The sequence below is a fragment of the Myotis nattereri genome, assembly GCF_964212035.1.
Source record: "Myotis nattereri genome assembly, chromosome: 17".
NCBI classification, from domain to species: domain Eukaryota; kingdom Metazoa; phylum Chordata; class Mammalia; order Chiroptera; family Vespertilionidae; genus Myotis; species Myotis nattereri.
Genome location: NC_138092.1, coordinates 4,597,242 through 4,624,352, shown reverse-complemented (window position 1 = coordinate 4,624,352; position 27,111 = coordinate 4,597,242). Strand labels below are relative to the sequence as shown.

At 47.9% G+C, this 27,111-nt stretch overlaps 1 protein-coding gene across 2 annotated transcripts in view; it reads right to left on the bottom strand.

Annotated features, from left to right (window-relative positions):
- ADCY8 (adenylate cyclase 8) overlaps positions 1-27,111 on the bottom strand; it is a gene marked incomplete at its 5' end in the record, with an annotated part of 132,988 nt that overhangs the window by 83,134 nt on the left and 22,743 nt on the right. For both annotated transcript variants that reach the window (XM_081111302.1, XM_081111303.1), the window contains 2 exons: positions 4,646-4,776; positions 22,008-22,157. In XM_081111302.1, coding sequence (XP_080967428.1) covers positions 4,646-4,776; positions 22,008-22,157 — 281 coding nt within the window. The remainder of the gene's footprint in view (positions 1-4,645; positions 4,777-22,007; positions 22,158-27,111) is intronic.

The window sequence follows — 27,111 nt, the reverse complement described above, 5'->3', positions numbered from 1 at the left end:
CTAGACAACAGGGAAGGGGTGGGGTGGGGTGGGGTGGGGAGAAAGCGCATTAAGGTTTTAAATCATCCGGGACACACACCAACATCAGCAGAGAAGTCAGCCGTGGTCTGGGATGTTCGCTCTCTCTGCCGTATTTAGCAGACATCCCGGCTGAGACAGTGCACCCAGGGGTTCAGGGAGGACGAGGGGGCACCTGCATCTGTGCAGTGCACCTGCTCCCCGCCATAGCTTTCTTTCCCGTTGCTGCTTGTTAAAATCCTGCTTGTCCTTCATGATTCCATCATATGTTAAGACTCATGACCTGTCTTCTGAGTTGAATCAACAGACATGGTCAGGGTCAGGACCTCCTTCCTCAGAGTGTGGTTCCGGCCACCACCGGCCTCTCCTAGGCTCTGGTTAGACAGGCAGACTCTCGGGCCCCACCCAGACCCGCTGGGTCACACTCGGACATAACCAGGGCCTCAGGTGATTCTTGTGCGCGTGCGCGCGGTCAAGTCCGAGAAGCACTGGCTTGAGGCACACGCGTGCACTAAGAGTGAGTTGAAGGAAAGACCAGAAGCAGAAGCCAGGCCCTGGCTCTCACTGCCTTGCTCATTCTGCTGCCCCCACGTGCTGGGCTCAAGGCAGGGCCTTTTGTTTCTAAGTATAAATTTGTAACCTTCCAAGATATTCATCTTGGAATATACTGACAGGACCGTATTAATTTCCAACTCTAATTTGGTTATATAAGTTGTTTATTTGGCTAAAAATAAGTGATGTTACCTAACAGTCGCTCTGCAAATAGAGTCTTCAAAGAGGCTTTAGCAGAAGCCACTAGAATCATTAGGAACACTGTGTAGATTCCTCTTCCTAGCTGTGTGTTCCAGGGAAACGCATCTAATCCCTCGGAGCTTCCACTTTCTTGACAATAGTGCAATGATTAAAGCTACTCTGCAGGGCTACTGTCAGAAGAAACCGATAAATCACGCCACGGTCCTCAGTAAGTAGAGGACACATAACAGCTGTGGCAAGTTTTGGGGACCAGCGAGGGTTTAATAGGTTTCCACACAGACAGGCCTCGAGAGGCAACCAGTTTTCTGGGCTCATTTCATTTCGCTTGTCCATGGGACTCTAGTCTGCAGGGCGAATGTGGCGAGTGCGCACGCTGGCAGGCCTGGCGGGAAATAAACAGCCCAAAGCGGGTGGACTGAGAATGTGCAAACCACATGGCAGGGGCTGGGGTGGAGGAAAGGGGGGAGAGAGGCCTGGCAGAGAAGCTACTGTCCAGCAAATCCACGCCGCCCTGCCCTAGCAAAGACCGCCGAGTCAGGGACTCTGTGCCACTCGGGTAGCTGGGTGGAGCCATGCCATCAGGGCTCATCAGTGGCATCTGAGCAGAAGTGATCCTTGCCATTTCTCCGCCAAGTTGGTCACGAAACAGGTGGGCCTTTTCTGCTCTTTTCCCTCCAAGAGCTAAATGCCAGGGGTTGGCACAGCTGTAACATGCAGGGGCCTCTGTGCCTGAATCAGCCACCCACCAGGAATATTAGCCGTGGACAGTTGAGACACATCACTCACATCCACTGACTATATGGAGTTTCAATGATCAAAACTGGGAGGTTCTGTGTTAGAGTGCACAGCAGGGCCTAACTAATACGGGAAGTGTCTTACATGTACCGGGCGGGGAAGTGGGCGGGGGAGGACACAGGAAGGGGATAGAATTGGGCAGATGAGGCTGGAAGCCGAAAAGGCTTCCTGTACAAAGCCCAGTGCCGGGATCTTGTTGTAGACATCTCAGCTGTGTATGGACGAAATCAACTGGAGTCTAAATGCTTGGACCCTTTCAGACAGCTCATGGTTTGGACTAGGAAGCAAACCCAGAGAGACGAAAGGATGCAGCCAATGTCTTGTAGGGGCCGTGGCTCACAGGCAGTCTTCCTGATGAGAGCCTGGTCCGCAGGCTCCCCGTCCCCTGGGCCCACGGATGTCCCCAGGCGTGGTGTGGTGCCTCCTGTGTACCCTGCTGATGGGAGGCGATGAACCGGGTGGGTGGCCATGAAGAGAGGGACAGATTTAGAAATGATTTCAGAGATGCTCCCTACTCCACAGCGGGTGCACTCTGGGGGCTGGGAACGGGCGGAGCAGCCGGTCTGACTTTGCTCTCAGATACAGGCCAAGGACGGCCCTCCTCCGCCTTCTCCATCTCTGGTCTTATTTTAGCACCCGCAGCCTTGCCGTGGGCTGCACAGGCCCACCACCCCCGGATGAGTTCATCTGCCCAGGACCCGTGGGAGCTGCCTCAGGGAAGTGCTGGGAGAGGCCCTGTGCACAGTGGGGTCTCTAGATTCTTCTCCCCTTACAAAGGGATCCTTTGCCGTGAGCCCAGGCCACTGAGAAATGTGGGCAGTAAACTCTATTTTGATGGAGTGTGTTGTGAACTCAGGAAAGGGTCTCGGTGCATCAGACCTCAGTTCAGTGGTTTGAAATAAATGGGTGGATGAAGGGGGCGGAAATAACTTCTGTTATTCTGGACAGAAGGCAGCACTGAAATTGACTAGTGCAGAGAGAAAGCCAAAGGTGCTGTTTCTTGAACTTGAGGGTCCCCAGCCTGTGGGTGTGGGTGAGCTGGCTTGTGTATTTTCATCATTTTTTTCCTTAAGGTTAGTTTCCCCCCATCTTTTTCTCCATGGTGACAGGCACTCTCATAATTTGTCATATGTTGATATTTTCCCTCTTTTATATTAATAGATAATGCACATCTTTTCTATCCAGGTCTAGGCATAACTATAGACCCTCGGTCTTGTGTGCCCCCTCTGCCTGGCTTCCTGTCCTCTTCACTTGGCTGACTCAGTTTTAACTGAGGCAAATAAGAACCATCTCTTTTGAAAGGGTTCTCTACCCACCTGCACCCTCCACCTCTCGCCGCCCCCATTCCCCCCACAGGGCTTCCTCGCCTCATGCTCCCTTGGCACCCTTTGCTTACTGTAATAATAGAGCCCACACTGTATTGTAATTATAGGTACTGCCCGGAACCTGTTGTTCTAGAATTGGTAATGACGAGTCCCATGATCTGTGGACCGATTCCCAGATCTGGGGTGTGTGTACCTCTCACCAAAGCTGCCGAATGACAAGGGACCCTTTATAGACTCAAGCGTCTAAGGCAGGGTTGCTCCACTCTTGAATGTGACCCAGGGGACCACCTCTACAGGCTCTCCTGTCACAGGGAGGTGTGAGAATCACGCCCTCTGCTGGCCTTGCTTCGAAATGAGTGTAGGGCAGCCAGAGGTGCTGGTATGTGGGAAATGTTCTTCCTCCTCCCCCACAAAGGTGGGAAGCAAGGAACTGAGAAGGCAGACTGGCATTTTCAGAGCCATGTGTGAACTTCCCCCTACGTCTGGGAAATTTCCGCCCTATGGCATTTGGTGGGAAGGCAATGCAGTTCTGCTGTCCAAGTTGAACATGCCAGCCATTTGCTTCCCAGGCTCTTCTTGCTAGTGACGGGGCTCTGCCAGTGGGCCACACCAGCCCCAGGTTTTAACTTGACCTGCAAAGAGGCAGGCTGGGGGAGGGTAAGGAGTGGGCAAAGGCAGCCATATCCAGATCCTGGGGCACTGAGGCACTGCAGAGGTGACAGCTGTGTGAGGACAGGGAATGAACTCTTCGGAAACAGTGGAAGCGGGTCCTCACTGGCCTTGTGCTCCGCCATGCTTCTGGCTTTATTCCAGATTGTTCCTGAGACCACCCCTCTGTCCCTCCCCAATTTTTCTGGAGCCGCCATGTAGCCATTCAGAAACTTCTTTTAAATCAGCCAAGGTTGGGTTCTTTTTTGTTTGCCACTAGAAACCACGTCTGAACCAATGTACAATATGCCCAGTGCTCTACTGCATGCTCATTCCTGTCCTGTGCTTTCTTTAGACCCTTACTCACTGCAGGGTATATAGCAACTGCCCATTTTATGGAAAAAGATCCTGAGACTCGCGTCTGTAATCCTCCAAGCTCACACATGAGGGAGAGGTGGAATTGGGATTCTAAAGCTGCTCTGCCTCAGTAAGGAGTCCACCCTCTGGTTTTCAGTGCACAGCGTGTTGTCCAGGGCAGTACTGGGCTCAGAGGGCACTGATGGGTGGGTGGATGAGTGCACGGATGGGTGGATGAGTGCATGGATGGGTGTATGGACTGATGGGTGGGTGGGTGGATGGGTGGGTGGGTGAGTGGCTAGGTGGATGGATGGATGCATGGTTGGCCAAAAATACATTTTCAAAAAGAAAAAAAAAGCTGTAGCCTGTATTCATATTGTTTTAAAGACACTTATGAGGAATATAAGGAGCAGAGCTGCTGATCACCCTGAGGTCCCCAGATGTCTCTGGTTAGTTTGCCAACCCCAGTGGAAGGGCTTGGACTTTCCCATTGAGAATGTGAAGGCAGCAGGCCCGCTGCAGGGGAGCCAAGCAGCACGTCAGCAAGCAGATATGACTGCATTTCCCTGACATTCTTCTCGAGCCTGTTTGGAAATGTAGAACTCTCTGATGGGTAATAACTAGTTAATGAATTAATCAACCAATGAAAAATGGCACGACATTCAGGCAGACGGAAGTCACGGCAGCGAGATGAGAGCAGCCCAGCGCAGGGAGCGCATGGCGCACGGGTGGGGCGTCGCCTTTCTCACCTGACGTTCTCGTAGCGGTGGATGTAGATCCGATGGAACTGGTGCTGCAGGTGCTCATCTTCCACGTTGGTCATGTCATTGATCATCTCCAGGACGACAAAGCGGGGCAGCACGGACAGCACGAGCCGCTCCTGGGACAGAGCAGCAGAGGGACAGTCTTGTTAGGCTTGCCACCGAGGCTCAGAGGGGCGGGCGGACGGCAGGGAAGCCCTGGGCTGAATTCCCTGAGGAATTGTTCCTCTCATCCCATTTACAAACATGACAAATATCTAGGGACTGCTTGCTGTTTGCCAGGCACTGTGCTGGCTTACTGCTACAGGAAGTGCGTAGGAAGTGAGGAAGTATGAATTGAGAGTGGCTAAGTCGGTGGCCGAAGGAATTCAGAGTCAAGAGTCAGAACAAAGGAGGTAGATATCTCCACTGTCACGCTGGTCCCTGGAACAGGGAGAAACATCCCTCGCCAGGTGCCGGTGGCCCTGTCCACCCAGTCACTGCAGGTACTGTCACAGGCGGAGGGGCACTCAGTGCCCGGAAACAGCAGGTGCTAACTAAATGCTTCCTAAACAAACACCTGGACACGTGGAAGGCGGAGATGGTGTCCAGCTCAGGGGTGCACCCCCTCCAGGGGCCAGCAGTGTCCCTGGGACAGGGTAACTATTTGTGAAACACATTCTTTAAGTGGCAATGCCCTTTCAGTCCTCGAGCAGGACACGGATGCTTTGAAGGGAGACTTTTACAGCAAAACTCTCCAGCTCCAGGCTTACCCGCCTCCAGGCAGCCCTGCTACTACCCGGCAACAGCCCCACTCCCTCCCCGTGCAGAGCATGTTCTGGAAGACGAACTTGGCCTGGAGTCTGCTTAGAAAAGCCCGGTTGCGACACTTTTGTTTCCCTGATTTGTTGACTGCTGGAGACACATCACTCACATCCCCTGAACACACCATTTAAAGAAAATGGGAAAGTTGCCCCTCCGTACAGTTTCCACTCCTGCTGAGCCGTAATAAATGGTTCGCCAGCTTCAGCGGCCAGAAGTATCAGAAGCTCTCCCGGAGCCAGGCTGGGGCCCAGGGTGGCCTTTGAGCTCCATTCTGCACATCTTTTACTCCGTTTTGTGTGTTTTCCCCCCCTCATTTGCATGAAAAGGGGCCTGGGTTGATTCAAAGTGCATGGCGGCTCCTGTCTGGATTTACACCTCATCTCACGTGATGTGCTCCATTCATGCCACCAGAATGGCGTCATGGTATCAGTTGCTAGAGTCCCCCTGGGGGAGGCAAGGTGGGAACACGGGGAGGCCCAGCATGGGAGCAGAGGTAGCCCCCGGCGGACGAGTCTGGGTGTGCACGAAGCAGGACCTCGGAATGGCGTCAGGCTCTTGCAGACTGAGAGGCCTCTGACGCACCTCCCTCTGCAGTGAAGGCCCAGGCACGGGGTGAGAGGCTCACTCCGGTCGGTCATAGACAATAATTTGTTTTAATTGACCACTCACTCTGTAGACGCCAAGTGCTCTGCATCCAGTATCTAATCAAAACCTTGCATGCCTGACCGGCGTGGCTCAGTGGTTGAGTGTGGGCCCATGAGCAAGGAGGCCACGGTTCAATTCCCGGTCAGGGCACATGTCTGGGTTGCAGACTTGATCCCCAGTGTGGGGTGTGCAGTAGGCAGCCGATCAATGATTCTCTCTCATCATTCATGTTTCTCTTTCTCTCCCTCTCCCTTCCTCTCTGGAAACAATAAAACTATATATTAAAAAAAAAAAGAACCCAACACAGGTTTAGTAAGGAATGGGTGGCTGTATTATGCAGATTCCTTTGATGACAATGAGATGTATATCCAACTCAACATAGCTGAAGAAAAATCAGGTTATCATAAGTGTACTTCCTGACTCTGTGACTGAACCCCTCTGTATCACAATTTCCCCATCAGTAAATTGGACATGATAATAGCATTGCGTGGCTGGCATGGCTCAGTGATTGAGCGTCGGCCTATGAACCAGGAGGTCACGGTTCGATTCACGGTCAGGTCACTTGCCTAGGTTGCAGGCTCGATCCTCAGTGTGTGGCATGCAGGAGGCAGCCGATCAATGATTCTCTCTCAGCACTCTCTCTCTGAACTCAATAAAAAAAAAAATACCCCAAACAACAAAAACTAATAGCATCTACTTTATAAGGTCGATGTAGAGTTAATATTTGTGTTAACTGAAATCACAGCCCGAATGTTTGATGAATTCACTGGCGAGCATGCTCTATTTTAAGCCTGGTTTTAGAGCTCTAATTGTGTATTGGTGCTGAGGAGAAAATCATTCAGAGTAGGGACATTGCTCAGGGTCTATGGGAGAATGAACAGGCAGAATACGTAAAAGTCAACCGGGCTACACAGTGAAAAACCTCCAGTCACATGTTTAATAATAAAACATTTAAAGATGTGTCATCAAAATCCTGACCCTGGCTTTTGAGTTTATATCTTAAAGGCTTTTATGGCATTTTCACCCAGAACTGTTACTGTTTCTGAAAGCAAAGTGTGAACTCAGCCGAGCGGAAGTTGTGGTTTAATCAGCTCCTAAAGGCATGTTCTCTCCAGGCTGATTCAGCAGGGAGGTTGAAAGTCTGGGTGAACGTCCATGTCCCCCTGGTGGTGGTCTAGGGTCCCAGGAACTGTGGTTCTGCTCAGAAATGCAATGACTGAAGGGCTTTGGAGTCAGGCGAGCTTGAGTGGGATCCTGCCTGAGCTCAACAGCTGATTTGTTCTATGCCCACGACCTTTGAGCCTGTTTCTTCATCTACAAAATGGGAACAATAATAACCTTCCTCCCAGGACTGTTTTTCACACTAAAGGACAAAACCCCTTTTATAGATCCTGGTACACAGTAGGTGCTTATTAAATAGCAGAGGTCATCAGACGTGTTTTAATTCACCCAGGGGCTAGCTCACAGGCCACGGCCTGCAGGATGCTGGAGTCTGTATACTCTACATTGACATGACATGGAGTGTAATTTAAAGGATGGCACACAAAATTCAAGGTTTCAGGGACTTTTTCCTTCTTTTTATCTCTTTCAGGGAGTTAACATTTTCTCGGGTCTCTTCATTTAATAAGTGCCCAAATATTTCCAATTTGAAGTCTAGAGACTAAGCAGCCTCCGGTGTCCAGTCGCACGATTGGTGGCCGTTCAGAAGATGCCCAGGGTCTATATTTTGCGGGTGGACCTGGAAGGTGGCACAGCTCTGGCGCGAACAGCCTTGGCTGCGGGAGTTTCCTGGTCTCTGCCGCTCACAGCCAATGAGAAGCTGGTCCGTAGAGTCCACAAGAGGCACACTGATGCCCCAAGAGAGGATCTGCGCCACCTCCAAGGCCAACGGACTAGACGAGTCCTGTTGTCTCCTGATGGCAGGGGTGAGGGGGTCAGGAAGGCATTTTATCATTTCATCAGCACTCAGGAATCCTCTCTAAGATTTGTCAGGCACACAGAAATCCGTGTGCCCTGGACGTCCTTCTAAGTACATATTTGCAAATGTCAAAGCACACATCCCTCTCCTATTCCACCCCACACCAAGGAGCACGCATCTTTGGTTCTATTTGACTGTTCAATTCAATTTCCTTCAATAAACATTAAGTGTCTGCTGCGTGCCAAGCTCTGAGGGTGATCCTGGTGCCGATTAAGACTCCAGCCCCGAAGAACACCCAGCCGGCGGGGCATGCAGACACGGCAGCGTCCTCGAGGCTTCATTCAGGAAGCGCTGTCATAGAAGCAAGACCCTGGCACTGTGGGGACACCGGGAGTGAGACAGGGGCGGGTGGGGAAGTGGGCCTGGTGCGGCCGGTCCCTCAGTCACACCACCGCATTGAGGTCAAGCAGGCTTCACAAGGATTCACTGCGGTCGGGAGGATTGTTCCAATTTCACAGATGAGGAACCGAGACACATCCCGCTACACCCTTTGCCCAAGTGTCTACGGCTCACGATGCGCACAGCTGAGATTCAAAACCGGCTCTGTCTGACTCCACTGCCAACGTCACAAATAAGTGGCCTGTGAACCCAGTAGGGATTTTCTCAGAAATAAACGTTCTAGTCAGTGAAATTCTAAGATGAAAAAAACCAGAACTCACAGGCAGGCTTGTCATTGGGAAATTCTGAGCTGCATTCCCTTCACCTCTGATTAATTTTTTCATACCGTGGTCACTTCCAAACCTGCTAGAGTAATATTGCTGTCGGGGATGAGGGACAGGAGCAAGGCTGTAAGAGCTACCAACTATTGCTTCCATATGCTCACAACAACAACAACAACAACAACAACAACAACAACAGCACATATTTTGGACAATTACAAATCCCAGTGTGGAAAGTACCTCTAGATTGTAAATTTTTTGTTTCTGTTTTTCCCCCGAGAATATTTGGACAGGTATAAAAATAATACATACATTTTCAGACTGTCCCCCATGTCTGAACACAGGTAACCACTTGGGTATTTACAAGGTGGAGGTTTTGGTCCTGAAGGTGGGGGGTAGTGGGAGAGAACATTCTATCTGTTCCGAGGAGGCAGGGGCAGGGGCAGAGGCCGGGGCCGGGTGCAGGGTTTGTGGTTCTAAGACGTGAACAAGCTGGAGGGATCCTCTTTAAGAAAAACATTGAAAATCATAACTGCACACTTGCTAGGACCCTGGAAGGCCTTTAAGGAGGGCCCTGCTGCTTACACTCCACCAGCTTCCCCGTCATCTGCTCCTGAGCAGACAGACTGTCTTCATTATTGTGAATGCCGATGGTGCCCACACCCAGGACTGCCTGCCTGTGGCTGCCTGGGGACAGATGAGACAAATTATCGCCTGTATTAAGTATTAATATGGGCTGTTTCTGTAGATACCTGATTATAATTACACCACAATACACGTTCTAGAATGCTTTTATAAATGCTTTCTGCACTCATCCATTGAAAATTTAAAAACATTGAAATTATGTTTTGTCTTGACACTGAGTAGAGCTTTTCACACTTACTCAATATCATCATAGTTGAATAGCGAGTAGAGTAGTTCTGATTTGGAGATGGAAAGACTGATTAAAATTCAAATAATTTCCTTGCAGCATTATCAGGAGATTGTACATCCTCCCCAAATACGACATAAAAAAATAATACCTTTAAAAGTGACCTGCATGTATTCTAGCCCATCTAAGGGTCAAAAGAATCCAGGGAGGTGGGAATTAGTGAGATGATCTTACAGGCGGAGAATCTGAGACTCAGAGAAGCAATTTGCTGAAGACCAACTTGTGCATGAATGCAGGACACCACGCCACACACCCTGCTTCTGCCACATCTCAAAGGCATGACTTGTCCAGTTGTGGCTCAGTGGTCGAGCGTGGACCCATGAACCAGGAGGTTGCGGTTTGATTCCTAGTCAGGGCACATGCCTGGGTTGTGGGCTCAATACCCAGTGTGGGGCATGCAGGAGGCAGCCCATCAATGATTCTTTCATTGATGTTTCTTTCTCTCTTTCCCTCTCCCTTCCTCTCTGAAATCAATAAAAAAATATATTTTTAAAAGGCATGGCTTATCAGGCCAGAGCTCGCCAAAGGAAACTAGGTCAGAGGCTGGAGGACACGGCAGAGGCGGGATGGCTGGTGGCCCCTTTGCTGCTGCTGCACTTGCACAAATTGCCTGGAGAAGTCACGCAGGTCAGGTGTGGGCCTGTGGTCTCTGCAGCCCCCTCCTCCCAGCCCCTCAAAACAGTGGCTGATGAGTTGAATCATCACTGTTCAAGCCAGTGTTTAATTATGTCAGCTTTCTGCCTGTGAGAAGAGCAATTATCAAACACTTCTCATTTACATTTGAAAAGCAGAAAATCACATAATCAGCATGGCTTACCCGGAAAATACATGTAATACTCACTCATTTATTAGTTCTCTCTATTATTTCAACCCGAAAACACCAGCTACCCTTTACAACATAAGGTGTAATTCAGTTGCCTTCGATTTTCCCATCTTTTCATACTCCAAACACCTCAATTGGTTTCTCCCTGTTTGGATTTAAAGTCAACTCAGTGTCTGTTAGGCTGCGGATTTTTTTTTTTAATGTGGAATGTAGTAGTTCATGATCAAAGCAAATGTCTAAGAAGGAGTAGCAGTGATATTGACAGCCCTGCTACCAACAACAGCTCTTACTGGGCACTTACTGTGTGTCCAGCTCTGCACACGAACCCTCTCACTTAATTTTCACAACAATTCACGAGGTAGATATGTTTATTATTATTTGTTGTTGTTGTTTTGTTTTTTGTTAATCCTCACCCGAGGATATTTTTCCATTGATTTTTAGGGAGAGTGGAAGAGAGAGGGAAAGACAGAGAGAAACATTGATGTGAGAGAAACACGTTGATTGGTTGCTTCCTGCATGAGCCCCGACCAGGGCCCGGGCTGGGGGGGTTGGGCCTGCAACCAAGGTACATGCCATTGACTGGAATCGAACTCGGGACCCTTTGGTCCACAGACCGACGCTCTACCTATTGAGCCAAACCAGCTAGGGTGCTATGCTTATTATTGATACTTTACAGAAGTGGAAACTGAGGCCCAGAGCGGTCAGGGAGTTTTCCCAAGGACACAGAGCAAGTGGCAGGGCCTGTGAGTGAGCCCAGGCCTCTGGGTCCATCAGTGAGTGAGTTCAGTGGTCCACCCTCTGTGCTATGGAGGTCGATTAGGGCCCATCCTTTTCTTGGGCGCAATGGGTCACGTGGGGCTGACTCCCATGTCAGTCTTTCCCACATCTCCATGTAACATGTGTTGGATTATCATCTACTACCCATTCATACATCTGGTAAACTTATTTCGCAAACACACGTGTCCTAAAGAATAAGCCAGTGGTAGACACTGTGCTCTGCATGGGGCAGAGCCGGGGACACCTTTCACTTCTGCCTTTATCATGCAAGCAGGCTAGCTGGCCAAGACACGGAAAAATGGCTGTAATGAAATATGAACGGCCTTCATATAGAAGTCAGCTCAGGGCACCACTTGTATCTTGCATATTCCAAAGAGATACCAGGACAATGGATGTGAGACATAAAATACTTTGTTGGCGAGTGAGGAGGTGTCAAGATGAAATATTTACATCTTGGCGACTTGTATAAAAAGAAGAGGCTCCCGTAGACTACCTGCAAACTGTTTTGAACAATGGGAATGAAGAAAGAAGAGTTGGTGGAGTAGAGAGTTCAACAGGAACACCCTCTGTTGTAAATGAAAAATCCAGCATCCCATTGACTAAAGGGGGAAGGGAAATTATTCAATATTTGTCAATAATCTGTCCTATATAATAAAAGGCTAATATGCAAATCGACCAAATGGCAGAATGACCGGTCGCTATGATGAGCACTGACCACCAGGAGGCAGACGCTCAATACAGGAGTTGCCCCCTGGTGGTTACTGCGATCCCACAGGGGGAGCACCACTCAGCCAGAAGGCCTGAGCTGGGTTCACAGCTGGTGAGCACAGTGGCAGTGGCGGGAGCCTCTCCGGCCTCTGTGGCAGCACTAAGGATGTCTGACTGACGACTTAGGCCCTCTCCCCAGAGGGAGTGGGCCGAAGTCATCAGTCGGACATCCCCCAAGGGCTCCTGGTCTACGAGAGGGCACAGGCTGGGCTGAGGGACGCCCCACCCCCCCTTCAAGTGCACAAATTTCATTTCGTGCACCGGGACTCTAGTATATATATAAAAGCCTAGTGTGACCATTCAACCGTCCGACTGGTAGCTATGATGCACACTGGCCACCAGGGGGAAGATGCTCAATGCAGGAGCTGCTGAGCTGCAGTGACTTGGCAGCTGTGGTTCTCGGGTGATGCACCTGGAACCAGAGAAGAGAAAGCCTGATTCCGGGGTGTGTCACCCAAGAACCGCCCTCTCGCAATCCGGGACCCCTCGGGTGATGTCGGAGAGTAGGTTTCGGCCCAAACCACGCAAGCCAGGCCGAGGGACCCTACCGGTGCACGAATCCATGCACCGGACCTCTATTTCTCCCATATTTGGGGAAAGGACTTGTGGGAAAGGCTCCTTAATTCAATCGTTATTTTATTCATTTGATAGAATGTTACTGAATGTCTCATACCATGTTAGATATTATGGGGGAAAATATTGAGTCCTCTATTGATCAAGAAGCCTACAATCCAGTGGAGGGATATCAGACATGACACATATAACTCCAAGTTGCAAAGGGCCAAGCTTGTCAAACTCCAGTTTACTATGAAAAAAAAAATTTCATCTTATTTTTATTTCTGGTACCTAACTTAGAGCTTGGTCTACATTACATAATGTAGTCACCTGACTAGTCATAATACATTTGTTACTATTAAAGCTCTAAGAAGAAGTCAGTTAATGTGGAATTTTTACTGGATTTTGATGACTCAGCTCAGGCCTAAACAATGAAGAGACATCAACCAAGTGTTCTGGATAGCCCCTGGATGAAACTGTGCCTGAAGCCTATTAGAATGGGACTCAGCAAGCCTAAACCTGGTTTGGGAGGAGGGGTCAACTCTTTGGCAAAGTATCTTTTGGAGTTGTTACCGGTTGCTTGCAGGTGGTGGGTAGGCACAAAGCTGGAGTCTTTACTAGTAGTTGAGTTGGGAGGAGCCAGGAGAACATAAAAACCCCTGTGAGAAAACATCGGTACCTTCCTAGAAGCCCTGCACTACCCGTGGCCCAGCTCTCCTAGCTTCTGGTGGCCACCAGCAGTCCTTGGTGCTCCTTGGCTTGTAGATCTCTCCAATCTCAGCTCCAGCTGCACCTGTAGATCCCTCTACTCCAGTCTTTGCCTCTTTCCGCGCATGGCATTTTCCCTGTAAGTCTCTGTGTTTCTTCTTGCCTTGAGAGCAGAGTTCTCAGCATGTCTCAACTCTGTAGACTCTGACCGCTAATGAAGACTACTTGCAGTGTGTTTAAAAGATCAATGTGGAGTCCTTTGACTTTTCATAAATAATTTTTTAATGGCACTGCATCACAGTAGACCTCCATTTAACTGATTCAACAGACTGTCCTCCTGATGGAGACTCCAACATGCAAAAAACTCATCGCTAGCCGGCCCCTGTCTGGTGTCCCCCCCATGTGTGCCCCACACTTCCGTCGTATCTTTACCAGGAGGCAGCAGTGTTTGTTTCCAAATCTGCTGATACCAGTTGTGTTTGCTATTGCCCTGACCACATTTAACTGAGTATGGCGTAAACAACAAAATGTGAGTGTGAAAAGGAAGCAAGCGTTTGTTTCTATGAAAAATAAGTTAAACTCTTTGTAAGTACTCAATTTCCTTCTAAACTAATTGCTTTCCAATTACATGTGAGCAAGACATTTGCAAAATATTAGAAACAGCAGATGATTCTAGAATGGTTCTGTATTCAGGTTGTTCTAGGAGTATTTTTTATTATGTATACTTTTTTTTATTTTGAATGTGGCTTATGCAAAATAGAGAATATAGAATTCCTGTCAATGGACCCATACTCAAATCCAGCTGAAATAAGCTATTTTAGGCATGGGTCACTTTAAAAAATACATAATTTATTTTCCACCTGCCCTGTTTACTACCAGTTTTGAAATGTGCCCTCAACTACATCAGGCAACAGGGCATGCCTGGCCTTCAGCATTTTATGGTTGGGCCGCGTTAGGTTTCCAGCTCCAGTTTTCTTTGGACAGATTTATGGGAGAGAGGCCCCCTCGTGGCTCCTTGGTTGCTCCCCAGCTCCAGGCTGGAGCGAAGGTGCTAGGGCAGTGATGGTGATGGATGTCCTCTGTCTAAACTGCCTCTGGAAATGTTAATTGTATGCAAGTGAGCACAGGGTGCAATTAGTACTTCCCAGGAGGCCAAATCTGAGTAAGAACACAAATAGCAAGAAGAAAACCTGTAGTTACTAGAAATAGAATGTGTTCTGCTATAAAACTCAAGATATGGCCCAGGTGGTTCAAAAATTCAAGGACCAAGTATGATCCATCCCCAAGTCATCCAAGGGTAGGTTTTATTGATTTTTAGAGAGATAGAGATAGATAGAGAGACATCAATCTGTTGCCTCCTGTATGCACCCCAAATGGGGATCGAACCCCCAACCTAGGTCTGTGCTCTGACCAGAAATCAAACCCACAACTTTTTGGTGGAGGGGACAATGACCCAACCAACTGAGCCGCCCAACCTGGGCCCCAGTGCTCATCTTTACTGCTTGATTTCCTCGGATCCACTTTGAGATTACAGGAGGGTATCATTTTGAGGGAAGAGCCAAAGTTCAGAGAGTTTAAGTGACACACCCAAGGTCACCCAGCTATCGTGGTAACAATCCACCCCAGGTTTGTTCTACTTCAGAGCTTTCACTCCTTCCACCATGCCCCCAAATGCAAACAGTGGGCAGGAGAAACTGCAGAGAACCAGGCCGCCAGATGGAGAGCAGGAGTTGGCAGTCCACCCACATGGGGTAAACACAAACCTTCGGGTGAAGTCAGCTGCTAGAGGAGGGTCACAGACGATTAGCACTGGGCCTCGGCTCACTGCTCTAAATCTTACCAGCAATTAGAGGGAATCACAGTGCCAACCACAATACCAGGCAGAGTGTGAAAACCCCACGTTAACTACAAATTTCTGAGTGCCAAGGAAAAAGAAATAGCTCTCGACTGGACACAGCAGAGGAGGCTTCCTGGAGGAGGGGCATCTGAGCATCCGGTCGGTGAGATTTTCGCATTTGTAGGGTTCTTACCGCTGAGAGAACACTTTTTTCAGGCATTTTGGCATTTGTCTCTCAGAACTGCCCCAGGGGTGAGGACAAGAATAATCATTTCTAATTGAGAGATGAGAAAACTCTTGTCCAGAGTGGTTCAACAACTTGCTTAGAGTCACACCAGCAAGTTCGGAATTGAAATGGGACAAGCACCTAGGGCTGCACCCCAAATATTACCATTTCCATGTGTAATCAACATATAACCAATATGTAAAAAAGAGGTATTTTGCATTCCTTTTTTCCCCCCTTTGGTATTGTCTTCAAAACTTGGTGTGTATTTTATTCTCACAGCACATCTGAATCTAGACGAGGCACATTTAGACCAGGTGCTCAGTACCCGCACTTGGGATGGAGGACGAGGAGAGTTGTTCTGACTCCTAATCTTTCTGTTCTACTGAACTCCCTCAGAAACACAATGGGAGATGGGAGTAGCGCCTCTCATACAAATAAAACAAAAGGAGCATGTCATTGAGGGTCCTAGCAGGACACAGTTGGTACCTCTAAAGAGGTCATGGGAGAGAGCTTAGTGAAGAGTTAAGAAACCCAACAATGGGTAGGAAAGCACCCGAAGGCTAGGAAGAGTGGATCTACAGACACCTCTGGAACCTGGCAATCCTGTAGCTATGGCTGAGGGCTGCCTGATAGATTCTATGGCCTTTGGTCTGAACATACAGCCACTGGCACTGCACAGCCTGGCAGGGTAGGAGATGGGGAGATAAATCCATTGACCCCTGCCCTTTCATTCAGAGCCTCCTTGGCAAACCCAGTCAGAAAGTAGAGGGTAACGGCCTATTGATGCATCCATAGACATTAGCCTCCTGGGGCACAGAGAAAGGCAGAGAAGAATAGAGACTAGATCTGGAAGGCAAACAGGGAAAAACCAGCAAAAAATTGAAGGCACAGAGTGTGGGGGCCTGTTTGCTGTCTGGTGGAGCGTCAGAGCACAAGGATGGAGGTAGCCAGTGACATGACTGAAAGGTCGGGCTGGAGCCCGGTCGTGGCTTGTATTCTGTCATCAGTAACTATCAGGGAAGGAAGGCTTTAGTGTGAGGTCTTCCACACTAAAACTGGGCACTGAAGAGACGGTCCTGGCAGGCATTATACTCGCTGGGTTTTGAGATTTGAATTAGCTACACGCCTCACCTCTCAAGTGAACCCACTGAGAAATAGACACGAGAGGCATACAACAATCAAGGCCAGGCACTTCATTGCTGGGGACTGTGGCTGCAAAGTGAGTGAACATGGGCTTCCTAGGCCTCCTTTTTGTACTGGTTACAGGTCTCCAGCCAGAGAGAGAGCAGGTGGGCCACTGTGGGGCTCACTGAGCCAGTGGGCTCCCTGCTGGAGGAGAGGATCCACATTCTTACCCCACAAGAAGGCTAAGGGGCTATGAATATAGTACAACGGAATCCTGCTCTATGTGAGATAGAGAGACAAGATGGATGGAGAGAAAGCAGTGGCTCATGCTCCCTACATTCCCATGGAGCTCGATATGTCCACAAGGTCTCCTATTTCATAAAGAAAATGGGAAAAAGCAAACTACAGCTTCTTTTTCAGGAAGGATTTTAGGGTTTACTTCAGGTGGTTAGAGCAGTTTACCCTAGTTAACGACTGGTTAGCATCAGTCAGAAAGCAATTTTGTGGGAGGGATTAAGTAATAGAAAAAGAAAGATAGGGACAGTTAGTACATAAATGGTGGAGACAGCATCAACAGGAAGTGGCACCACTGGAGGTGGGTGAATCAGGTACAAGGATGTGTCATATTGAAAGGAAGTAGGTTTTAGGGGGATGAGAGGCTCGTGACCAGGCTGACCAGTGATACCAGCGGGACATGCCGATGAAGCTGTCCATGATGACGGGTATCTAGAGCTCAGAAGAGAACATGGTGTTAGAGATGCTGACATGGGAACAATCCAGAAGCAAAGGTTGAGTCATGATAAATCACTCAGAGAGAGACAAGAGACAAAAATGGTTATTAAATGGCTATTTTTAAATTAATTGAAAAGAAAAATCAATTCCGCAATCACACTAACCACATTTCATGGGCTGCTCAATAGTCACATGTGGTTAGTGGCTTTTGGATGACATGGAGGTAGAATATTTCCATCACATTTTACTTGTATTCCCCAAAATACCTGAAAGAAATGAAAACGAAACTATGGAAAGTAATGACAGGAAGCTATGAAAGACATAAAGCACAAAGATAGAGAAGCTTATTGGAATATGATGATGAAGACGATGCCTCTGAGTGAAATTTATTTTTTTTAATTTGCTTAGGCAGGATTCTACCTAGACTGAAGTCATTTGTGCAAGGGAATAATAAAAGGTGAAGTCTGACTGGTAGGTGGAGGAAGTTCAACAAAGTTGTTCACTGACACAAAGACATTGGACTCCTGGTTTTGGAGGACAAGGACCCCAGAAATCAGATCCAAAGAGGAGAGTATTTCCCAAATCTGCTCATTCACAAGTATTTTTTGACAGAAAGAATATTTGAAAAACACAATTACAGCACTCATTGTATAGTCATTGTCTCTGCTCTTCTTCCCCGCGTGGGTTTCTCCACATCCGGATCCACAGCTATAGTGAAGAATGGGAGTGAAACATATCCAGTCTTCAAAGAGTTTATCATGTAGAAGGAAAAATAAAGAGAGAGCGCAGCAGAATGCAGAAAGGTATCACCGCATAAAGCAGTGTACGAACGAAACCCTCATGGAGGTCACAGCAGGGGGAACAGAGAGGGTCTTTGCAGAAGATGTGACATTTGAGCTGAGCCTTGAAGAGTGGATAAGGTTTAGGGGGTGAAAGGAGCTTTATACCAGATAGGCAGGAAAAACATAAGCAATGGCATGAATGTAGTACGTGATAAGAATGTTTAGGAAACAAATTCCAGTACAAACTGGCGAATAGTTCCATAAAATATATTTATAACAGAAAAAGGTTAACCTGACAGATGGGTGGTACAAGGTGGTCTTTGAATGTAAGAGATGGAAAAAGCAGATAAATGGCTTGATGGTGTGAGGTTCAAGAAGTGTTCGGATTATGAAGATACCCATTGACCTGGAACAAAAAACCCCACAAATTTTCTGAGATTCTGCCACTTTCAGGTCAACCTTGAATTGACTCTTCCTGAATGAATGAATGAATGAATGAATGAATGACAAGGCTCTGTCCCACTAGCAGTTAACAGTTATCTGTAGCTTTAAAAACCATTTCCTAGATGTTATAGGGCACTAATATGAATCAAACCAACCACCTCGGAACACAGTAGGAAACCCAACTTTCCCATCCAACCTATTGTCCGAACCACTAACTTACATCAATATTGTCTAATGAAGATGTTAAAGTTAAACAGAATTGCTTTAACACAGCTGGAACATCTGCCGCATTTAATAATAAATTGTCCTGCTGCTGCAACATATGGCATCAAAAGAAACGTTATTCCAGTGCCCCCAGAGCTTCTGAGACTCCAAAATGCCATGATTACCATAATGGTTTGGGCAACTCTCAAAGCTAAAAGGAAAACAATTAATTCATTTAAATATTTAAAATAAATATGGGCCATTTGGATCATTTGGGAGGAGCAGTGGAATTACCAAAACTACAATAATTAGAATCTAACTCCCCAAAGAGAGATGTTCCAAGATGTGGCTTCCAGATGGAAAATTCCCCTGGCAGGTCTGTGCAAGACACAGGCTCAGCCCGCCCCAGTCTCTGCTGCGTTGGATAAGCGTCCTCCTGCCACCACGTCTCTGATGGCATCACAGTGGGCACAAATGTCTTAACTTTTACACAGGAGAATTATTTCAACATGGCCCTCCTGTAGGTAGAAGTGAAGCCAGGGCACCAACATTTGAATTCAATAAAACTCAGTTTAATAAACATCAATCAGAAGATGTTATATTCCAGCCATTGTGCTGAATAAATACCAGGGAAGCAGATAACTCACACAGGAGGAGCTGCCTTGAAGTAGTCCTTATTGGCCAAGGAGAGAAATGCAGACTAGTAAAGGTTCTAGATGGTTCTATAAGAGAGTTAACGTTAAAGTGTACTGGAAATATGAGAAAAGCATTTCATTCAACCGGGGAGAAGAAGCCTCATGGAGGAAGAGATGTGGGAGCGGGATTTTCAGAGCAGAGACATGAGGAGGGAGGTGGCCTCTCAGGCTGAAGAACCGCATAGCACAGGGAAGCGGTTAATGACACATGATACTTTAAAAGACATGGAGCCTAATGCTGAGCTCTGATCACTGTGTCCTGAGGAGGACCACCGACCTGATTCCCCTCCCCCCATGAATAACTGCCAATTGGGGTTTCAACTGAGACAAGCCCATCCACGTGTTCTCAAATGAGTCCTCCCAGGACTGTGCCATGTTGGCTGCCTCACAGAACCATTATGCACAATCAGGCTACTAGATGCTCTTCACTGAGCTGCAAGGGGCCTAACACACTATTTCTAACCACAAGGAACCTCTTCGGGGGGGAGGGGGCAGTATTATCATCTCCATGCTACGGACGGAGAAACTAAGACTCAGATCTTGCTTAAGCTCACTGGAATGATCGGTCACTAGGCAAAGATTTCAAATCTTGTGCAGTCTCCTTAAAAAAAACTTCCCTGCCCATCTCTACTGACGTGGTTCTCAGGGATAACAGGAACCTGAAGCAGAGATCGAGTGTCAACGGAAAGATGCAGAGCCAGCTATCTCAGATACGACTGCTGAGGGAGGAGGGTCCCAGAAATGCTTTCCCATCACTGTGGACACAGGACCCTCACACGCCTACAGCACATTTTACTGAATCCTCAGAACAAGGGATCTTCCACCAAAAGATAATCTTTTCTTACCACAAGGCTGACATAATTCTGTATTGCTTTATACACATTATCTCATTTGAGGCAAGCACAAGGTTGGGAAGAGAGACATCGCCCCATTTGTGGGTGAGGGATCTAGGGCTGAAAGTTCAGTGGCTTAGGTGGCCCAACTAGGGGGTAAGGTAGCTGTGGCATGAACTGCAGTGAGCTTTCCACTGCACTCCAATTGGCACCTGTCCTCGCTCCTGTATATTACTATGTTCTTCTTTTCACCAACTTAAAAAGATACAACGATTAGAGGGGATAGAGGAAGGTCCTTTTACCAGTGTTTGATTTTTACATCACAGTGACTCCAAGACACTCCCCGTGAAGGGTGGGAAAGAAGTCTTATGGGTTTAACAAGGCAATCATTTTAGTGTCTCCAATATTTCACAAACATTAAATAAAAGACTGAGTTGCCCAGACAACTCACCCACAATTGCAGTTCTGGTTGCCACAGAGCATGGAGAAGAGCGGGACACATTATTAATCCAGCCGCGTTCTCTGAATTGGCAGAGGGCCCATGGAAAGAGTGACGTGTCTGCCTGGCGGCTGCTCTGCTTTGCAGAGGAACACAACGTATAGTCCCCAGAGAGCCTCATATTTGGGCAAGGCGAATTCTTTCTCAAAGTTATTTCTCTAAATTATTCTATAGGGTTATTCGGAGCAACTACAATGAATCAGTGATGAGGTTCCATATTGGTTTTAGACATGAACTTAGAGATTTCCTAATTCTGGATCCTGAGAAGTCCATGGAGGAGCTGGCCATTCAGCCATTTCCTCTGTGCCCCTGGCAGTAACACATGGCATTGGAGCTGAGTCTTGGCACCCGGCCTGTCTGCCTCATCCATTACCACACAGACCTGGCTTTCCCATTTCAAAGATCCACGTCTTACTGATGATTTGATCAAATGAAGATGAGGAAAATGCTGTGTCTTTTGCAGCTACTTTCTTTATAATTTCTCATACCAGTTTTGCATAAGGCTTAAAATAACAAGTGTGTACCCACAGACTACTTTAAATAAAAAGAGCCTCGTATTGTAGAACATATCCATTGAACATAGAATTCCAAAGGGCACATAAACATGTTGAACGTAAAATATGTTGATTCTATAACCAATTTTCAACACCTTCCTGTTATTCCTCTTTGAAAATTGCTCTCAGAGGCTAAAATAGGCACACATTTTTAATGGATGAATAATTTTGATAGGGGAAAAATCTTTATTCTATGAAAGCTAATTTTATTTTGGTGAAACATATAATTTGAAGCTATTTTTAAAATTCTTGTAACATCTGCCCAAGAAACTCCTTTATTTTAATGTCTTCAAACTTGAACTCAGCTCCTACCGTGACCTGACCTGCTGTCCCCTCATCCTGGGAGCCCTGTCATGTTCCATAAATTCTATTATGTTGGGTCATCTTTTGTGAAAGTGAGGTTCAGGTATTAGGAACCTCAAGATTCTTCTGTGTGCTTACTACAATTTGAATTGCTAGCAAAAAAAAAAAATTGTATCTGAAATAACAATTGTACAGCTTCAAAAACAGGAGAGTCAAAGAGGAGAATTTTCATGGTTTTAGGAACCATAGCCTTGAAGCAGAGATGTCGGTCAAGAGCAGCAGGAGATGACATTGAGACTAGAATCATTTTATTTCTTGAGGGAACAGTTACTTGAGTGTGGAGGACCTTCCTTAACTATTTTAGACCTGGTAACTCCGTGACACACAGTTTGAGAGAACACAGGCAAGTCCGGATACGTTGGGGCAGAAATTAAGCTCAGCAGGACTCGCAGCCTTTCCCATCGGTACCTGTCTTTGGTTTTCCGTCTCCAGGCGCAGCCTGGCCTCCACACACCTCCGAGTCTCCAGGAAGGCCTGGCGCTGGGCGCGGTCTGACAGGTAACTGATGAAGATCCCAGCCGTGTTCATGCACATGAATAACACCACCTGGGCCACCACCTGCAACAGAATCGCAGACAGAGCCCGGTCAGGCGGCTCAAAGAGGAGCTGTGTAGAGGCAAAGAGAGAAAGTCAATAAACATTTCCACGGCAAATCTTAAGGGAATAATCCCAAAGCTTAGTAGCAGGTGAGCAGAACCAAGTTCTTCATTCAAGTCTTGAGGCAGATGTCAGCCCCTCCAAGGGGCCTCCCATGGCCGATCCATCTAACTTAGAGCTTCTCCATTCCCGAGTTCGGAGTTGAACCTGGATCGGAGGCGTGAAGCAAGACAAGGGGCTCCTTCTCTCTTCCACACTCACTCACCTCTCCTCTCCACGAGCTGAAGGTTTTGGCTTTTTAAGGGGCTGGGAATCAGGTGAGAAGAAGGGAAGAGACTATTAAGACCCAGGGAAAGTATTAGTTGAAGAGCAATGTTGTGTTTTGACCTGTGCTTTCAGGTCCTCTTGGGCAGCATCCAAGTCCTGATGTGCTAACTCGAGAAAAGATATCACAGTGTCTGCTGCTTCTCACCTCCAGCGCCGTCACCCAACTCCTAGGCACCAAACTCTCCCGGCAGGAGTCTTAACCCAAAGCGTGCGCTCTTGGCTTGTCTTCACAAGTCCTTCTCACAGCCGGAGAATGTGCCCGTGTGTGGGCCTCTCTGCTTTTGGACTTAGGTGTGTCCTCACTGGGTTCACACTTTAGCATGAGGGGCTGCACACTGGGCAGAGGGAGGGGCTGCAGAGGAGGGCAGCCCAAGCATTGGAGACTGCGGGAATATAGGGAGATTGTGATCCTCTCTGCAACCCCGAGGGGGTGCTCGGGTGCTGTGGGGTCCTGGCCAAGTGAGCAGGCAGCCACCCACCAAAGGCCTTTGCACCCACCTGGAGCTTCTGTAACCAGAGACCCGAGTTTGCATCCCTCAGCTCCACCATTTACTAGGCATCTGACCTTGGGCAAGTCACTTTATGCCTTCTTGAGCCTCAACTTTCTCATCTGAACAATGGGAATCAACCTCTGCCTCACAGAAATAATGTACATGTATGTACTAGTATATCTATATATTTATATAGTTAGTATACAAGTGAATATATACGAATGTGCCTAGCACATAACAGATATCCAATGATTGTTGGATATATACAGGGCGTCCCCCCAAAATGTATATACGCTTTGAATAATTAATTCCTATGGGTTAAATCTGAAAAGAAAAAAAAATCAATTGGGCTATCAGCTGTCAAGTGTGTATACATTTTTTGGGACACTCTATACTTTAATAAAAGGCCATTTCCCCCCCAAATGCTAGCCTATGGTGTAATATGTATCTTTTATTTCTTTCATAAATTGTGCATTTTAGATTCTCATACTTCATGTTACAAACTATTCCAGAGGACCATAAAGTATTAAGATCTTTAGTATTTATGCTGTTTTAAAAAGAATGCTTATGTGCATTATTTGCTACTCAGGGAACAGTGGAGGGGGATTAGGGAGCCAGCTCAGATAGAGGGGCCTCAAATCCCATCTCTAACGTCCCCCTGCTCCCCATGACCAAGCAAGTCATTCCCTCACTAAGAGGGCAGATACCACATGGTTCGGTTTGCTGATCTATGTAGAGCTTCGCCGTCTAGCCCAATGATTAAAGATCTGGGCTCCCATTCATGCCATTTGTCATGTGAATTTGGCCCAGTTCATTTTTCTGGCCTTCAAAACCGAACTATTTTCCCAAAGTGTTGTGGGATAATCAATGAAAGGACTGCTCACTATGCACCTGAGCAGGTAAACGACATGGAGAGGCTTAGGCTTTAAGGAGACCTGTTGTGATGTGGCAGGAGGCAGAGTGAGGCCCAGGGGAAGCTGGCTCTTTAAGGACCCAGTGGAGAATGGGATGAAAGTGGTGGGAGGGTCTGTAGGAGTCAGCAAGCCAGACGGAGGAGTAGAGAGTACCACCAGCATCCTTGCAAGGGTGTGGGCTCTCCCCACAGCTGTCGGCCCTGTGGCCATGCTTCCTGCCTGCCCTTTATAAATAGGCCATGCTGAATTAGAAAAGGGAATCAGAAATAGTACGCAAGGAAGTTTAAAAAATAGCAGAGCAATAAAGGATAGGACACTTCAGTGAAAATCTAAGACAAAGGTAGAGAAGGATGCGGGCATGTTCAGCTCAGCTGGCATCACATGACAAGAAAAAGTAAATGATGGAAAACCTACATCATAGCCCGAGTTCAATCAGTGGTATCCTGAGAAATGACAAAATGATGAGAGGGAAAGGCAGGCTTTTCAGAAGGTAACAAGAAGAGAACATTTTGAAAACTAGAATTAAAAGAACAAGAGAACAGGGATGTAAGGTTTTTTTAAAAAATGGACCATAAAAACCTCTGACATTAAGGAGGAAGCACAAAAGTTAAATGAAACACTAACAGGTGTTTAATATAACAGGTGGTAGCACAAACTATAAAGATAAACTATGTTCATGCAAAGTAGCTTCAGAGAGTAAACATTTATTTTCATTCCACTGCCTTCGGAGAGAGACAACACAGTTGCCAAAATTGTTCCAAGAGTGCTTTGCAGCCGGAGGCAACCACTGCTTAGAGTTAGACTCTGCCATCCTCCTTGCACGGGACTTGGCAACTTCCATTTACACACCCGTCGGCCTATCAGACACGCGTTTTGGCCTTTGCACAATCCAGTAGCGACTGTGTTTAGTCTTATTAGCTCCATTTCACAGAATAGAAAAGTGAGCCTCCCAGGGATAAGTAATTACCTAAGGCCGCCAAGCTAGTATGTGGTATTAAGGCAGCCAACTGCCCTAGTTTGCCTGGGACACAGAACTTTATTTTTAAATGTGGACGGTACCAGGAAAATCAAGAGGAGTTTTCTCACACTTACATTTAGTTAATATTCATTTTAGTTAATAACAAGTTGGGGTGGGGGGAGGAGAGAGAGAAAGAGAGAGAGAGAAGGAAGGAGGGAGGGAGAGAAGGAGTTAGGGGAGGGGAGGGGAAGAAGGAGGAGGAGGAGGAGGGGCAGGAGAAGGAAGATGTGGAAGAGGAGGAGGAGGAAGAGAAGGAGGAGGTGGAGGATCAGGGAGATGTGGAGGAGGAAGAAGATGTGGAGGAGAAGAAAAAGGAGGGGGAGGAGGAAGGTGAGGAGGAGGAGGAGGAAGAGAAGATAGGAGGAGGAGGTGGAGGCAGAAAGGAGGTGGGGAGGAGGAGGAGGAAGAGAAGATAGGAGGAGGCGGAGGCAGAAAGGAGGTGGGGAGGAGGAGGAGGAAGAGAAGATAGGAGGAGGCGGAGGCAGAAAGGAGGTGGGGTGGAGGAGGAAGAGGAGAAGGAGGGTGTCTTTCTGAGAAGGCTTCCCATGGAGACTGGGCTTTTTGCAACACTGCATAGGAAATGAAGTCATCCGTATCCACAGGCAGGCAATCAGATATGTTTTGAAGACCAAAGTGGACACTGATTCAATTCTCCTCCCTCTTTATCTCGGGCCTGTCAGGCACTGCGTCTAAAGTGTGTGATGGATGTGGGGAGGAGGCGGCCAAGGGTCTGCTGGAGCCTCTCGGGCTCCGGTGAATTGCTGCCCTGCGGGAGGAACCCTCCTGGCCAGGTCACTGATGAAACTGCCATCTTCACCACATCCTTGTGCCTGGCACAGAGGGCAGGGAGGAGCCGGGGACCTGGGTCAGCTGCCTTCCAGTGCTTCCGCTTCTAGGCTTAACTTGAAAAATCTAAACATGGAGCCTGGGGTAGTTTGGTTCTACTTTTGGGGAAAGGTGTGTGTAGGAGACTGTGGCTTAGGGACAATACTGTAGGCACCTTCAGCGGGGTTGTGTCAGCCCAAGGGCATCTTTTGTGGTAGTGGGGGTGGGGGTGGGAACGGGCCTGAGTCTACAGGGTCCAGTGGTGGCATCACAGACTCCAGGGCCCCACTTCCAGAATGAGGGAGCACCCTGCTGCTGTCCTGCAGGCATTACTCTCCAAGAATGGGGTGCCCCCTCCAGAATTCAGTGCCCACTTTAAATCAGAGGCCTCCATCGAGTCCCGCATCCCTGGTCGATGGAATGCAGGAGTCAGGGAGACAAGGAAGCAGGACTGGCTACTCCTGATGACCCACTTGGGGAGCCTGTGATGACACAGCCTGAACTCTGGGCCCAGGAGCTTTAGAGTTCCAGCTTCCACAGGCTGAGTGCCTCCTCCGGGTGACCCAGCAGGAGTCCTGTTAACTACAAAATCTGGCACGTTGGGTTCCTCATGCCAAGGGAGCAGTAGACAAGAGTTCCCATCTGGGTAGGGTTATCTCCTGGCCTGAAAAAGGCATGGTTACCAGAGGCTGAGACCCCTGACAAGTTAGACTCTGGACCATGCCATCAGGTGAACCACCAAGTCCCACAGAGGGGCTGGCTGAGGGCGAGGGGAATCTGGGAGAAAGAGGAGGAAGACAGTGTATACCACTTGGGGACCCAGGACCAGCTGCAGCAGTGGGGACTTTAATTTATCCCCCACAAGTGTCCCCAAGGAAGAGAGGCCCCGGGGATCGTAGAAGAACCTGTGTGAGGTAGATCCTAGTGGCACAAGGGGTGGACTGTGGTGGATCCTGAGCTGAGCCACTCACTGCATCTACCTTCAGGAAAGAAGTACAGAGAACATTCTCCTAGGATTGCTGCTGGTGGACAGCCCTCAGCTCTCAGCCCCCTTTGAGGAGCTAAAGAGAGCCTTCTCATCCAAGGTCATAGAAGGTTATTATGTACATGGACATACTATATAAATGCTCATAACTCCAACTCAGATATCTCAGAAGGTTCTTCCCAGATGCAGAACTTCCCACGGGACAGTTGAAATTGCATCACAGCTCACCATGTCCTTTTGCCTATTTCCATTTCTTTTTTCTGTCCCATGCGTGCTGATCCCAGCAGCATCCCCTAATAAGCCTCCTACCCAGCCATCTCCCTCTCAGAGCCTGTTCCTCAGAGGGTCGAACTGT